We start from the raw sequence: 17,480 nt of genomic DNA, 5'->3' as shown, positions 1-17,480 counted from the left end.
GTGCCGTCTGTATGTCCTTGATCTTATTAAACTTTAAGTTCTCCAGAAGGGTGGGTTTATACAGTGGTGTCCCAGTGATGCCTGAAAAGATGTGGCACAAAGTTCAATGAGCTTTGTGTTACTTTGTGTGCCCATTACTGTACAACCAGCCCATCTTTAATAGTATCAATGACATTCTGCACAGCAACTTGGGGAAGATGGGGAGCTCAACTTGGAATCTAATTGAAGATATGTTTTCTTTCTTTTTCCTTTTGTTTCTTGTCTTTCTTTTTTCTTTTATTTTTCTTCCTTTCTTTCTGTTGTGCTGAGTATTTATGAGCAAGTTGGAACGAGACTGATGCACATTCCTTTGGCTTTTAAGTTACTGATGTAATGCATTTGATCCCATTTCAGCTTTACATTAAAATGAAGTCAAGAATTAGCAGCAGTTCACTGCAAAATCAGCGATTTTGATCTCTGGTTTAATTACAGAACATGAAAGGATTGGTTATTTCAGATATAACTAACTGCAACCACTTACTTAACAAGGTAGCCTATTAATTTGATAAATTTCTGAAATTTGAGGCAGCTCTGCATTGTGAAAGACGTTTGTGCAGTTCTTTTGATTCAATAATACTCAACATCCAGGTTATTTTAAGTTCCAGTGTGACTATATGCATAGTTTTTATTTTCCATTTGACATACTGCACAGCATTGCTGGTTCACAGCAAGTTGAATTTGAGCCAGCAGTGTGCCCAAAGCGCCAACCATACCCTGCAGTACACCAGGTCCAGCACTGCTGCCAGGTGAGGGGAGGGGTTGTCCCCTCTGCACTGTGTGGCTTTACCTCCAGCACTGGGTGCGGGTTTGGGTGCCACAACATAAGAAGGATGTAACAGAGAACGTCCAAAGGAAGGCTGTGAGGGTGGGGAAGGGACTGGAGGGACAGGTGTAAGAAGAGCACTCAGGTACTTTTATTTGTTCAGCCCAGAGCAGAGGAGGCCGAGGGAAGGCTGCATGGCATCTGCAGCTCCTCACAGCTGAGCTCTGCTCTCTGTGATAGCAACAGGGCCCGAGGGAATGGCATGGAGCTATGTCAAGGGAGGGGCAGCTGGGAGTTAGGAAAAGGTACTTCACCAGAGGGCGATGGGCCTGGAACAGGCTGCCCAGGGCAGGAGTCACAGCCCCAGGTGCTGGAGTTAAGAAGCACTGGGACAGAGCGCTCAGACATAGGGTCTGAATTTTGGATGGTGCTGTGTGGAGTCAGGAACTGGACACAATGAGCCTTGTGGGTCCCTTCCAACTTGGGATATTCAATGGTTCTGACTCTGTGAGTGCTATGGACAACCAATATAAATCTCCCTCAAAAAAATTTAAAGAAATCACAAAAAAAAACCCATATTTATTTATTCAGTGTTTATTACACAAACTTACTTTTTTTTTTTGTTAATTCGCTTATTTTAGAAAATCTGCCAAAAATAAGTCGCCATTATTTTTAAAAAGAGACTTTTATAAAGGTTAAAAGAACAGATTTATGCAATTGTTAACAGTCTTTGACCGTACTGTCAAATACTTGGTTTCATCAGCTATTTTCAGAAATCTGTTCTCATATTTTCCAGCCTGTTTTATCAATGTAAGTAAACCAACACGGTTCACAGAAGGCCAAAAATATGTCAAATGTTTTTTGAAGACAGGAAAAGTTAAACCCATGAACTCAGGAATTGCACAGACAGGAAAACAGAAACTAGTGGTGAAACCTTTGTCCATGCTGCTGTCCATGCTCTCTGTTTACATACAATTACAGAAGTTCACTGCAGATTGTAATATATTTTATAATTTGAATATGTATGTGCCCTTATGTTCACTTTATCTAGTGAAGCTATTTTTCACAGTACTGTTTAGTGTAACTTGGGAAAGAGTGGTAGTGATATTGGATAAGTAAATTCTACATTTCTTCTTGTTTTGTTTTTTTTTTTTATCTTTCAAAAAGATGTGATTTATCATATTCCCAATTCTAATCAAAGTATTTCTGAAAGTTCAAATATTCTGTAAAGAGAACGTTATTGAAGGTGTTGATAAAACACTGCAATTATTTCCTTAGTTCTTTAACCAAAGGACTACCTAAATGCTTAACTTTCATTATGTAACATCACCTTGTAATGCTGCCTACATGACTAGCATACATTTGGGGAATTTATACTGCTTAGTTATTAAACTACCTGCGGTAGGCAGCTGACGTAGACTTCCTCCCCCCCAAAAAGACTTATTCCAGTAAGAGTACAGCTCATAAGTAACTTTTTGCTAGAGAAGATGCATCTTGTTTCATTTAAAATGAAGAAATGTCATTGAAAATATCCAGACACAAAATATAAGATATTTACTAATATTTACTAACTTGCTCGAGGAAGTAAATACTATAACCAAAAATTTCTTTAAAGATAACTACACAAGCAGGGCATTTCACTCTAAAATTGAAGCAGTGCAACAAGTTACTTTTGCTGAAACTAATCTGGTATTCAAAGAAAGGATAGCTCTCCTAATAAAAAGATACATTCAATATTAGTGTGGAAGGTGTATAAAGAGGAAGCCTTCCATACAAAATCCTTAATAAAGCCATTACTTCTTCCTTCCATTAACTCAACTTTAATCTTGGACTTGCCTACTGTCCATGACTTTTTGAAGCACACTGCTTCCCACTTCTAAAACTGGAAGATAAAATGACATTAACTGCCTAATCAACAGTTCTGGAGCCAACTCACAACACAGGAAAAGCTTCCTTGGTGAATTTATTCAGTTACAGAGTAATTATGCACCACTTATATTACCTATCCAGACTGCCTTTGGGCCTTTTTATGCATTGTTCTATCACCTGGTATAAAATTATTAACAGACAATCTAGAAAATGTCATCCATTGTATTCTAGGCTACTTTCCGAAAAGATGGGTGCCTTTCACCTGTGCAAAAGAATATTGAAACTCCTGAAGTCAGAATAGAGGAAAATCATACTGATGAGGTAGTATGCAAGAAAAAGGTGAAAGTCCTCACCACCACAATGCCATTTGTAGTAGAGAAGGAAAAAAAATAAAAATAGAGTGAATGAGAGATTGTGAGCAGTGGGAATTTACATGTCTACTGAGATAATTCTTAAAAGCACAAATGAAAAGCCCTGAACAGAAGAGCATGCAAGAAGTGAGCAAGTAAAATTCTTGCAAAGTGAAAAGAGTAAGTAATCTGCAAATACTAGAGAGGGTGTAGAGTGAGACAGGAGAGGAAGCTTCTGCTTAGCTGGTGACTGCTAGGATGTGCTTTACATACTTTTCTTGTGGTGGAGGTAGCAAAAAGAGAAAGGGGAAATGAAGCAAAGTCCACAGTGACCACTAGGGTGAGTCTTAAGTATATGCAAAGAGAACTACCTCTGTCACATACAATTTTTTTCTTCACTGGGAGAACTCTTATCTGCTACATACTGAACAGACCACAGTTTTCCTCCCCATCCATTTCATGATGTCAGTAACCAGAAGTTATACCTATTTTTTTGTTCTATTTGAATATTAGGTTTTATTTGCATGTGACTGTGAAGTTCTGCAGTTAGTAAACCATTATCTATCTTAAAAGTCTACTTTTCATATCATCTCACGTGGGCACTGTGAAGGTAACATTTCTACACGATACGTTCATTTTTTTGAAATTTTAATGTAGACATGATGACCGTATGAAAAACAGGACAATATGGTAACTTCTTATTTTCCATCTACAACCTACCTACTTGCAAATGCTCAAGGAATTTCTCCTCCTTGCCAAAAACTATTATCTTATAGGACATAATTAATAAATAGTGTTGGTTTTCATTGAAATTAATTTTATACACATATTGCTATCTAATTGACTGTTATTTATTGACTCAATATCATGTTTGGTGCTTTGAAATATGGATTCAGAAAAGAACTACTAATTGGTGCACAAATAGTTACATTCTTTAATTTTCTTAATTTCTTAAATAATACTTAGCAGTGACATAATGTAATACAGAAAAGAAAGCTGTCAGAATATTTATTTAGCTGCCTTTCCCAGAGCAAATGGGATACAGCGTTCTTCAAGAAAACCATGTTTGTTCTAAAATTTAGCCAACTTCAACAATGTCAAAATTTTACCTACACTGGTAAAAAGTGTAAGGCAGAATTATCAGTCCATGCATTTGATCACTTCACTTTCTCAACCATATTCACAAAGACCTGTGTACAGAGATTTATTTTTCATTTGTTCACTTCTCATGCATATGAATTCTGCACTGTTGCTTCTAAAAAATTTTTTAAAAAATCATCTTGTCAGACCCATACAAAATACAAAGGTTTTAGCACTGTGCTGCATGAATATGACAGTGATGCAATGATTTGCAAAAAGGTTCTAGGCATTTTAAAGAAAAAATTTCAACAATCTGGGTTCTGAATCTACTTTATGCAAAATAAAAATGAAGCTATGCATGTGATCAGTCTGGGAAAATACTGTATTTTTAGGTCATCCAATTTCAGAGAAGACCTTTTGTAAAAACCATATTCTGAAAACCCTCCTTATTTATTTTACAATATGTACATATACACGGCCTGATTTATTTTAGTGCTTATTTTTATATGAAATAATCAACATTCTTTTACAGAATGTAACCAAAGCTAGAAAATCTGTCATGCTTGATCTATGTGTTCTGCACTCTGATGTTCCTCATGTCGTTTAGCAGCATGGGTCTGTAGATCAACTCCAAGCTTTCCATGTATTCTAAATAATCAGTCACTCGAAATCCATGGAGTGCTTCTTCCTGCACAAATAGACACAGAAAATTAGCTCAGAAAAAAAATATGCACTATTAAAATTTAAAGAATTACAGGCTGCTAAAGAGAGCTAATTTTCTACTGTTTACAGTACAATACACACATTTTAATACATTTAATTTAAAAATTAAGCATATCTGCTCCCGGACAGTACTTTCCAATTAACCTTGTGGAAACAAATGTTATTCATCTTATTTTTGGAGAGCATGAGATATAATGATTCATAATGAAAACAAAATGAGCTTTAAAAAAGCAAAGTCAGGTACTAAAATATTATTTTTAAAGACTTTTGTACCTGCACATGGTATAGTGAAGTTTATTAATGTGACGTTTGTATCCAATTAAGTTCTCAATAAAACCAGTAATGCTATGTACTATTTTTATAAGCAATAATAAAGATGAATGTTAAGTAAAAACAGAATAAACACTTCTGCTTGACAAGATAGTAAAGATGGGCTTATCGAGGCAGCAGGTTACAGTGTTCCTGGTTCACATGTGGAAATCATAAAGCTATCCATTTTCATCATTTCCAGAAAGGATTCAAAAAAGGCCAAGCAATACATTTAAAATTCAGTTAATATGGAAACTTCAAGGTATCTCAGAAGGATCAGAATTGTGAGTATCCCATCCCAGCCAACAGACAAACCCAGAAAAGAGAAAAATGTGTTCACTGACAATTCATTATTTGTACTTCCTTCTTGGCACAGAGGAAAGGCAAAATACAGAGTAACAGAAAACGATCTTTATGAGTTTTTCATCTGTATTTTGTCACTAGGAGAACATGTAAAAAACACTCACTCTTTCAAGTCTCAGGCATAACACTGTCTGAATTGACAGCAAAGTTGTCTCCAAGTTCTTTAAGTGCAAATGAAAGTACATTTATGTTTTAAAAATAAAATATTTGTTTTTAATTTTTCTAGCTAGCTATAACTAGCTCTTCTCTGAAAGAGTGGTCAGGCAGTGAAATGGGCTGCCCAGGCAAGGTGCTTGAGTCCCTGTCCCTGGAGGTGTTCAAGAATTGTGTAGATGTGGTACTAAGGAACACAGGGAACATGGTTTAGTGGGCAATATTGGTGGTAGGTGGAGGGCTGGACTGGATGATCTTGGAGGTCCTTTCCAGCTTTAATGATTGTATGATTCTACGATTCTACTCATTAGGTAATAGCAACAATGGTGAACTGCTGTCAAATCATCTTTTCGTGACATATAATGCATGTGAGACATTTAAAAACAAATTACTATCAGGTCTTTTCGGAAAACAGGCAAATGAACCTGTTCATAGAGCAAACGATCACTGCTAGTATGAAGTTCAAGCTGCAACATTGCTTAAGAAAACATAAAATATTCAAGGGGCTTGTTTTTTCTTTTTGAAACTTGTTTTATTTTCCTACAGTAGTTTAAATTTCCACTTATGAGGGAATTGCTCCACTAGAATAATCAACATTTGTGAATGTTGTGCTGAGAGATTACAGGCTAAGACTTAAACCTAAATTTGCGTATTTCAACAAAAGGATAGTTCTCTAATTCCTCTGCAAGTACTAAACCCAGGTAAACCCATACTGAAATACATACTACATCTGAAATTGAATAAGATGACAGAGTAACTTTTTTCTTCTTGAAATAAATTAAGAGCTATCAAAAGCAAGAGTATAATGAAAGTATATCACTAACTCTTCTTTTTCTGCAGTTCTCTCAATGGGTTGTAAATATTCCAGTACTACATTAATCTAGAGTACTTATCATTAATCTAACAGCATCATGACAAATCTCTAGCCTGTTCACACTATAGGTGACAGTGTGCAAACTGTATTATATAATTTACATCAACTATGCTGGTTAATGCCAACAAGATTAAGTTGTTTTTAAGCTTGTACATTGATCAAAACAGTCAAACAAAATGATGTACTGATTAGACTGTATACCAAACATTTCTAAGAAAAATGACTTAGTTGATGTATTATTCATATTCAGAATACTTTGGTTGGAAGGTATCTACAAAGAAAATCCAATCCAACTGCCTTACACTTCAAGCATGTTACTGAGGGCATTGTCCAAATGCTTCCTGAACACAAACAGGCATGAGGCATCAATCACCTCTCTAGGAAGCCTAGATCCAGCATTTGACCACCTCCATGGTAAAGGAGTTTCCTCTGTAAACTTCACCTAACTCAGTTTTCTGCTGTTCCTGCCCTGCCAACAATGACCAGGAGCAGAGCACAGCACCTCCCTCTGCTTCCCCACTTTGGGGAGCTGCAGAGAGCAATGAGGTCAGCTCTCGGCCTCCTCTTCTCCAGACTGGACAACCCAATGTCCTCAGCCTCTTCTCACAGAACATACCAATCCAGCCCTGCCATGAGCTTTGTTACCCTCTTCCAGATGCATTCAAGTACCTTAATATCACTCAATATTTAAAAACATAAGACGTATGCTAATCAGAAGACTACGATGCAGAGACATAGTTCTTAAAATAACTCTGACTGGAGAAAAAAAACAAAAAGGTAAAAAAAAAAACCCAAAAAACTAAGAATATCTCAGGAAGAAGACTTCTATCAGGTACTATGATGACAATAAAAGGGAAATTCCAAAATACAGCACTTATGCTAGTGACGACACTCAGTTTATGAATTACTGCGGTCAGTAAGTGATAACATTGTTCATGGGAGATGGAAACCTCCTTTCTCAGCCATATTAGTCATCTGTAGGAAATATATGGAGTCTTGTGTCATTCTGAACATAAGCATATTTCTTTTATTATATTCTGCATGTGAATCTGCCTGTCATAGTTTAAAAAAAAAAGCAGAATGGTTCTCACTTTGTCTATTCAGCTTTTCTTTTTTTTTTTTACTCCTGGTTTAACAACTGCATCCACCAATGCAGCTCAACTTATCTTGATTCTTCAAGTATCATTTAAGAAACAGGCAGAAAATAACTGCTTTAGATTAAGAAGCATATTAATTTCCAATACAGAAATCTTTGTTTCCCTCCCACAACTGGAAAAAAAAAATCACAAAGAAATCCTTACTTTAAGAAAAACCTGGAGATCTTGGGCTTCAGTGTGCTTCAGGATGTCTTGCTGTAGGTGTCTGAACACAGAAATACACATATAAACCTGATAGTCAGGACCGAGGAAAATACATGTAGCGATGTAATGACAGATCTCACTCCAGTCCATGTAATTCCAGAAACATTGAGTTATCCATTGTAGACAAATCTAGATGACAATGAAATTATATATAATTATATCACTCTAGACATTCAGTCTAGATAACTAATCAGCATTATCTTCTAACTTTTCTATACTACAGTCTTTTTCTCTTATAACATCAACCTACTTATAATAGGAAGAGGGATGAAAATACAGAAGAGGCTGAGAATCACTATATTTGTTTCTTTATTTTTAAATCACAAACTCGAATAGCGTTTCTCTATTATATTCTTCTTACTTTGGAACAGAAATAAGCTCTCTTATTGTAGTGAGAGAGCTATGCATTAGCAATCTAATCCCATGTTCCACAAAACAGTTTATGCTTCATCATGACTGTAGTCTACACAATGCTCCATAAATTATATTCTATATTTTTAAAGCACTACTTATTGTAGTAAGCAGGAAAAAGTTAACATTACAGATAAATTCTCTAGTGACATCTCATTAGTATAAAAGAGTTTTCTTTGTTTTTTAACCTGACTTTAAAAGTAGCCTTTATAAGATGAATTTTGCTTTCGTATCAACTGAACTGCTTTCTCCCCCAAATTTTTCACTTCCTTCTCATGGAAAACACAGAAAATTATTCTGAGGAGTAAGATATTCTAATCATTTTTAATGATACATAGGAGTTTCTAGTATCTCACCTTTATCAGATTTTCTGGATGAATATGTAATGGAAGATCATTAGCTGCAGTACATTTTACAAAAGTCAGTTGAAATCTATGTTAAAATACTCTAAGTCACTATACATTCAACATTCTCTCAAGCTGTTTCGTAAACACCACACAAGTGCTGCACAGAAAAAAAAGCGTAGTTCCAACTTAAATTCTGAATTTCTTCGATTTTGTGGATTTATTCTACCAGAGAAGTTGACGATACCTTGTTATGTCATCATTTACCTGAGATGGAGTGAAACCAGACATGTGGAAGGCAGAGAAGACAAGTGGCAACTCAGCTTTCAGCAACATCTCAATGTAGTGAGCACTGCAAAAGTAGACTGGATGGATGCCAGATTCCACTGAGGTAATAGGTAGGTGCATCTAATTAAAAACAACATTGAGAAAAAAAGATCAGATCACAGAAATGTATAACTGTAAAATTCCTTTCTGAGAATAATGTACAAGAATATATGAAATTGCTCGTATCATAAGTCATCTCAATTATTTTAGAGGTAGGAAATAAAATAAACAAGTAGAGAAAAAGATGTTATCAGCTAGAAAAACATGTTGTTAAGCTAAGAAAAATCCAAAGTTAGAAACTCTTATACATCTTGACTACTTGTTTGCATTAGCAATTTAAGTCTTTACTGCGTGTACGCTTTAATTTTCAAAGAAGGTATGGAGAAAACATTACTGTATTTTAAACAAATACTAATTTTTATTGTTTTTTTTTTTTTGTTGCCATTTTACTGGTGAATAAGAAGTGGAAATTATGGTATTTACTGTTGATTCCTATATGCATGCTTTTTTTTTTTTCAGTAAGCACAGCTGGTATAAGTGAAATTCTGTTTTGTGCTACAAAAGGAAAAGAGGTTAGCATATATTGTCAGTGTTTGGTTTCTAGCTAATGAATCTTTGGCTAATGCAAGAAGGTTAATGTACATCCTTTGGAGCTTTCCACCTTTCTGAGACAGGCAGCATTACAGCCTAATGGGTGCACAGTACTCATTCATGTTTTGGCATTTTATTTTAATTTACATTGTGAAAATTATGCAAACAGGTTAATTATTCAATTTTCTCTTTGTTTTTTCAAGATGTGAAAGAGACATCATGTAAGTATTGAGAATGAATGTTAGTACTGCAGCAACTCTGCAATGCTGCTTAGATCTTGTACAGAAGACAAGTTCATAGTACTAATGATGTTCAGCACAATTATATTCACATAATGGAGCAAAACTGCATTCTGTTAACAGCTTCAAGGCTGAACTCAGTGCTGTGAGTGGACCAACAGAGTTATTTCTCATGAAAAGACTCATCAATTCACATTCGCAGAGAATTGCATATAGAAGAAATGCAAAATACAGAACTCACAGATAACACATATTTTGTAGTTTATGGTCAAAACATTTAAGCCAATGTACATAATTGAGACAATGCACAAAATCAAGTTGTTTTACATAGATGATGCCATATCTAATCAAATACTAAAATCATGCTGCCTATATTACAAATTTGATTCAAAAATATTAATAATTTCAAATTATAAAGCATTCCGAATTTGAGCAGTAATAATTTTTCAAAGTAACTAAATAGATTTTAGTGGTTTTATCCATAAAACTGAATTTTACTGAAAAAACTAATGGATGAACTTGCACGCTATTAAAAAAAGGTCATTAACACACACAAAAAATGCCACGTAGCCTTCACACCACATTTAATGGTGCTACAAGGTTTATCTTACTGTCATCTTTAAAATTCAGTAACACTGTCTTGCCATCAGTCCAGCTGTACTTTCAAACAACCATTTAAGCAAATGTCAAATCTGTATTTTTCTGAGATTTCTTTTTTCATGTCACACATTCAATTAGAGAGCTTTAATGATAAAGCAATAAAATAAAATAATAATAAAAACCACAACACTTGAGGAAATTGGTGAAGTCTCCTTTGAAAAACTTTAAAATTTGCCCTTCGGAAAGAATCAGCTTTTACATTCTTACAGACAAATGCAGTCTTGGTATCCAGAGAAACGCTGAAACAAGAAGATGAGAAAATTGCTGAAGAAATGTTAGAGTTTTCTCTCCATCCCCTGACATTATGAGGAACACAGAAGATGCAAACCAGTCATAGCCAGCATAGCGTCCCTGCAAACAGCCTGCATTTTCTCAGTTAAGGAACTCAGGCAAAAAGCTCTGCACTGCCATTCAGGAATTGCAGACCTCCTCCCCCAGGTCCAAACAGAACTAAGAGCTGGTTTGTTATAGATGTTACAGGGGAATAGAGCTGCACAGAAAACAGCTTCTAGAGGCACACCTGTCTCTACAGATACAATAAGAGAATTATTTGAGCTATTTTCCCTGTAGTCTACCTTTTTCCAGTCTGTAAGTAACTGAACCAAATCAGCAAAAGAAAAGAAAACCCAAGAGAAATCTGTAAATACAAAACCATTACATCAAAACAAGCGTGCCTACAGTATTGGAACTAAGAATGGTGGAGGAGGAAAATGGGAATTGAAAAGATTGAGGGGATAAAAAAAAAAAAAAAAGAAATACTGTCAGAAAAGAGTTTAATTATATTGTGACCAATGTGCCTGAAGTGTGCTTCAAAAGTTAAATTAAGTCTAATGGTTGAAGAAAAAAGCTTATTGGAAAGGGTTATCTTTGTTATGACTTCTGACATTTTTAGATCTTCTATGTAATATTTTTTTTAATAATAAACATTCTTGCTGATCAAATTACAGGCACAGATTATTACACAGGAAATATCAATAACACTGTAGACACTGTGGAAACACCACAAATATTTATTAATGCTCAAAGGTGTTTTGTTCCAGACTCCTTACCACAGATGGAAAGATGTGTAACAAAAATGAATGAGACAGAATTTTAACAAAAATAGGAACAGACGGCAAAAGATTTTATAGTGCATTCAGTGTGCATCTTAACATTTTTAAATCTGTGTTTTTTCTGTTCATGCAGTATTTATTACACATACACCAAAAGCCCAGATTGAGTGTTCAAATTCTACTGCCATTAAGAAAGGATACGAAGTGAGGATACCACAGCTCTCTGCTGTTGTTTCAGAAACTGCTCACAATTCATTAACACGAAGCACAGCTCATTTTCAGCATGTTCTTTTAGCAAGTTCAGATGTTTTCCATATCTAACACAGAAAGTTAAAAACTGAAATTTAGATTAAATCCATTTTTAAAATTCTAAAACAAAACCAAGAACTCTTATTTAATAGGCTTGTGAAAGATAAGAAGTCATAGCACTGATCATCAAAAACAGGACATAGTAGATGTATAAAAATGGTTTAATAAAAGCTACTATCTTTCATTTAGGAAGGACACACCCCAAACATTTTATACTTGGTGTTAGAATTCCTCACTTAAATACTGCTTCATTCAAAATTTCAGAAACTGTGGTGGGAAGGAGCAAGAACTCTAATGAAACGCTTTCATGGTCCACTTTCCTCATGTATATTGTTTAGAATTCCATCTATTTTATTGGTAATTATTGGCGCCATAATTAAAATATTAATGCTACAGATAACAATCTGTGGAAGTACATACACATTAACTTTTCCATCATCACAGCTCTGCAAAGTACCAGCCAAGCAATACGTGTTAATGACATATAACTAAGCTGAGCTAAACAGAACCCTTTAGAGAAGCAACGTGAAGAGGAAAAAAAACCCACATAACTCAAGATAATGTAATTTAAGCGGTAAATCTTACTAACAAGTTACAATTAACCTTTGCAACAATCAAAGATAATAAGCTACATAATATGTAAAGATAATTTAATTAGTACTAATAGCTTTTTCATTTTTGAAGTTAGAATTCATTTTCTCAAAACATAATCTTTAGATTTAGATCGTATTGCTTTAACTGAGTTAAAGGATTAAATATCATTAAAGTCACCACATGAAAATCAAACAAATTCTAGAAACAGTGGGTAAATATTTTAATGTACCTGACTGTCATTTCAATACCAAGCTGCTGCACCGATGAAAGGTTTTCTTTCTTCACATCTGCATCTGTGGCTAAAAGAAAAGAAAAGAAAAAATAAATAAATAAATAATATATGATTTTAACTAAATATTAATGTAAAGCTTGTATGTATGAATACCAATACTGGAGAACTGTTTCATATTTGAAGTGAGTTGAATACTGTTTGCAGTGGAAGCATTAAGGAACTGTATTCCTCAGACTCGTTTTTTTAATTGAAAGCAGTTTCTTGACAAGAAAATGTCCACTTTTAGTATGGTTATATGCTTTAAAGCATAATGAGAACAAACATCTTTTTCAGACCCATTTCTTGGCAGAGCTTCATACCTTCTTGCCAAGAAATCAGACAATGCAGCATTTTTTATTTGCTTTCTTCTATCCCAGTGGCCTTAAAAGTATCCTACCTGTAAAGCTAACCTAATCAACAAAATTCAACTTTTATATTAATCTATTTATAGGTGGCTGATTTAAAAAATCTTATATTTCCATGAAATTTTCTTTCACACACTGTAGTACAGACCTGTTTCTTATGTCCCTGAACTAAAAATTGAAGTGAGACAAAAATTAATAAATCATGAAATAAACCAAACTCTGTTAGTAAAATTTTCTCAAAAAAACAAAAAATTAAATATAAAAGACAGGCTTCTGTCTCATCTGGGTCCATATCTAAGTGAAGATAACTACACTTCAGAAAAAATCAATCCAACGATACTATGAGTTAAATTTTGAGGGCTTGAACCTTTAATATAATTCTTTCAGACAAAATATAAAGAAAAAAAACAAAACTTCAAAAAATTAAAAAGTCTGATAAGCATTTTTTCTCTATCTTTTCCATAAGATAGAGAAATTAAATGGAAGGATTCCCTGGCTATCCATTCAGGTAAACACCAGATTCCTGGTAAGCAAACAGGGACTAACGTAAAATATTTACAGGTTAAGGGAAGAAATTAAGCCTCTGATTAGAAAGATCAAAGAAAACAAAAAAAAACAGATACATTGATTTTAGGTTTCTTGAATAAAACAATACAACAAAATTACAGTTGACAATGAAGCAATAAATTTGAGCAGAGGAAGTATGATAAGAAAAAAAACAGAAAAACAGTACCACAAACTTAATGGAAGATAACAATCTAACTGTTAAGGTCCTGAGAAATTAACCTTTTTCTTTTGACAAAGATGTTTATACGTAAGAAAAATCAAGTGAATCTTTCAGTAAGATAAATTAATTCAATAAGCTGATAAGTCTGAGATATTAATGGCAAGTCCAAGATGTTTTTTTTTTTACCTCAGAAGTTCAAGTATTCTATGCATAACCTACCATAATATTTGAAAGAATACATATAAAATCACATGGAGTGTCAGTGACAATGCTGTGGAGATGTATGAAACATTCCTTATCTTTTTACAGCTTCTATTCCAAGCTGCCTTTTTACTCAAGCTGCAACTACCATACTAGCAGCCAATTAACTCCCAGGTTCCTACTTGCAATTGTGAATATCAGAGCTGTATTATATCCTGGAAGTCATGATGGAAAACGAACAAGGGGGAAATATATATAAGGATACTATCACTAAATAGCTAATTCAGTCCTGGCATGACCACAATGAATGGCAGAAGAAAAGGAAACAGTACAACAATCCATGAACTGCACTAAGCTCTGTCTCCACTTTGAGGAGATTTCCTCCTGTGAATGGAAATGTTGGAGCTAGTATTGCAGTCCAGCAATGGTGTGATAAGGAACAGCCATAAAGGAGCACACTATCCGAGCCACTGTTTCCATTCTCTAACAGCTTACAAGAAGCAATGAGTGCTTATTTCTTATTACCATTACAAGAATACAACTGATTTCATTGATCTTTATTGCCTTTTTTTTTTTCCCTATGTTCTAATAACACTTCCTTAGTTGCTGAAAAGACTTTTCTTCTTTGATTTTTTTTCCCTTTGATTTTGCCCTGTATTGCGAAAGAAGATAAAATTAACATGGAGTTTGGAATGAATAATTATTTGTTATACAGTAACTCATCAAGGAAAAAACTTGCTTTTGTGCACCAGTGTATGCGATATAGACATAGCTCTGTACACTACACAGTTGACTTACTAGCGATTCATAACTAAAAATATGAACATACAAACTGTGGTTCTTTCTCCTGTGTTGAAAGTTTTGATTTTCCATTTCGCTTTCCAATTAACAGACTGGAAAGATTAGGACAACTTCCTATTGACTAAAAACTGCACCTAGAAACTTCAATGCTCCATTAAGTTTAAAAAATTAATGTTTTAACAGTAAATATGAATATATGCATATTGCAATTTGTGGATCAAAAGCAGACTAGCAAGCTTACAGGAATACACTGTGATTGCACTACTGAAATGATGTTCATGACACTACGGATTTCATTTCACTTCCAATTCATTAGACAGATTCTTATTAATACATTTGATAATGAACTCCTGAAAAACAGTGAATTTCTTAACAAAAGGTATTAATGGATGAATTTTCTAAACTAAAATGCCATTTATTGTCAAAAAAAGGACAAAACACAACTCTGAACTGTGATTTTGATAAAAACATGATACAGAACTGTGACTATTATTAAATTGAATTAATATGCATTCGCAACTTCTTTGTATTTATTGAATGAAACAAAAATCTATGCTGAAAAGGATTTTAACACTTTAAAAATTAAAAATACAGCAAAATGGAAATTAATACAAATCAAAACTTCTGACGTGAAGGATGTCAGAATTCCATGCATTTCTTTAGAAGCTGTAAAGCTTTACAATACAAAATTTAGTAATAATAATTGAAAGTTGATTTTGTTTCTTATTTAAAGTACATTAACTCAACAGCAGTAGGCATGGACAACAGCAATATCTAAACGATTCATTTTGTTTAGCCTTGCAATCACACTTTAGCAACCTACCACGCACCCTTTAGAGAAAATAATCATGATAAATATAGGTATTCCTGTTATCAAAATTGTCTTAGAAATTCATTATTTAATACAATCTTCATTCAAAAGAGAAGATGCTTCCCTTGAGACACCAATGAATGCAAACTATTAATTGCCAGAGATAACTATGAATAAAAACACATGAACACTACACGTGAAACAAAAATGTAGAATATTATATTTTTCTACAATAAGGAAGTATCTCATCCAATCATAGAATTTTTAGAGTTGGAAGGGACTTTAAAGGTTATCTTATCAACTGCCCTGCAATGAACAGGGACGTTCACAGCTGAATCAGAGTGCTCAGAGCCTAGTCCAGCCTCACATTGAAAGTCTCCAGGGATGGGGCATCCACCACACCTCTGGGCAACCCATTCCAGTGCCTCAGCACCCTGCTGTAAAAGATTTTTTCCTTACACCCAAGCTAAATTTACTCTTTTTAAGTTTGAAACCATTTCCCCTTTGTCCTGTCACCACAAACCCTGCGAAGAGTCTATCCCATTCTTTTCTGTAGCTCCCCATTAGATATGGAAAGGTCACTACCAGGTCACCTGAAAGCCTTCTTTTCTCCAGGCTGAACAGCCTCAGCTCTCTCAGCCTGTCCTTGCAAGGGAGGCTTCCATTACATGGATTATTTTTATGGACTTTCTCGGGATGCACTCCAACAGGTCTGTGTCTCTCCTCTACTGAGGACTCCATACCTGAACACAGTACTCTAGATAAGACCTCAACAGCGCACAATAGAGGGACAAGATCACCTCCCTTGACCTGCTGGATGTAGCCCGGAATATAGCTGGACTTCTGGGCTGCGAGGGCAATTTGCTGGCTCATATCCAGACTCCTACCTACTAGTACCCCTAAATCCTTTTTGGCAAAGCTGTGCTCAATTCTTTCATCCCCCAGCTTGCATTGGTAGTCAATATTGGCTTGACCAAAGTGCAAAACTTTGCACTTGGATTTATTATACCTCATGAGGTTCACCTGGGCCCACTGCTCAATCCTGTCTAGGTCTCTCTGAATGGCATTCCGTCCCTCTTGTGTATCGACTGCATCTCACAGCTTAGTGCCATCTGCAAACTTGCTCTCAGTGTCACTGATTAAGATATTAAAGAGTATTGGTCGCAGCACTGACCCTGGGGGGACACCACACATCACTGATCTTCATCCAAACACTGAGCCATTGACCACCACTCTCTGGACTTGATCTTGTGGAACTCTTCATCCCTAGTACAGTCCCCCCAGCAAACCCGTATATTTCAATTTGGAGAGAAGGATTTTGTGGAGTACTGTGTCAAAGGCCTTACTGAAGTCCAGACAGATGATGACATCAGTGGTTCTTCCCTTGTCCACTGATGCAGTGACAACATCATAGAAAGCCGCTAGGTCAAGCAGGCTTTGCCCTTGGTGAAGCCATGCTGATATTCCCATATCACCTCCCTGTCTTCCATGTGCCTTAGCATAGCAATCAGGAGGATCTGCTCCGCGACCTTTCTCGGCACAGATGAGACTGAGACAGGTCTCAGTAGTTCCTGCAGTCATCATTTTTACCGTTCTTGAAAATAAGTGTGATGCCTTTTTTCCTTTTTTGCCAGGAGGAATTTTTCAAATATCATTGAGAGTGGTCTGGCAACTACCACAGCCTATTCCCTTTGGATTCTGGGATGCATATCATCAGGACCCAATGATTTGTGGATGTTCAGGTTCCTCAGTTAGTTACGAACCTGATCTTCCCTTATAGCAGGAAGGATGTTACTTCCTCAATCCCCTACTTCCAAACCAGTAATTTGAGGGCTATGTGATGAGCAATTATCAGAGAAGATTATTGTTACTAGCCTGCCTGTGTCACTCACT

The 17,480-nt window shown here is 35.3% G+C and overlaps 1 protein-coding gene across 2 annotated transcripts in view; it reads right to left on the bottom strand.

Annotated features, from left to right (window-relative positions):
- Positions 1–1,944: 1,944 nt before the first annotated feature.
- The window catches only part of TBC1D32 (TBC1 domain family member 32), an 86,541-nt gene continuing 71,005 nt past the window's right edge, over positions 1,945–17,480 (bottom strand). For both annotated transcript variants that reach the window (XM_010707431.3, XM_010707432.3), the window contains exons 29-34: positions 12,641–12,710; positions 11,710–11,825; positions 10,664–10,818; positions 8,907–9,047; positions 7,825–8,013; positions 1,945–4,789 (exon numbers count right to left, since the gene is read on the bottom strand). In XM_010707431.3, the coding sequence (XP_010705733.1) occupies positions 4,670–4,789; positions 7,825–8,013; positions 8,907–9,047; positions 10,664–10,818; positions 11,710–11,825; positions 12,641–12,710 (791 nt within the window). In that variant the 3' untranslated portion in view covers positions 1,945–4,669. The remainder of the gene's footprint in view (positions 4,790–7,824; positions 8,014–8,906; positions 9,048–10,663; positions 10,819–11,709; positions 11,826–12,640; positions 12,711–17,480) is intronic.

Source organism: Meleagris gallopavo, chromosome 2, assembly GCF_000146605.3.
Source record: "Meleagris gallopavo isolate NT-WF06-2002-E0010 breed Aviagen turkey brand Nicholas breeding stock chromosome 2, Turkey_5.1, whole genome shotgun sequence".
In the NCBI taxonomy this organism is placed as follows: Eukaryota; Metazoa; Chordata; class Aves; order Galliformes; family Phasianidae; genus Meleagris; species Meleagris gallopavo.
This window is presented reverse-complemented; position numbering and strand designations above follow the sequence as displayed.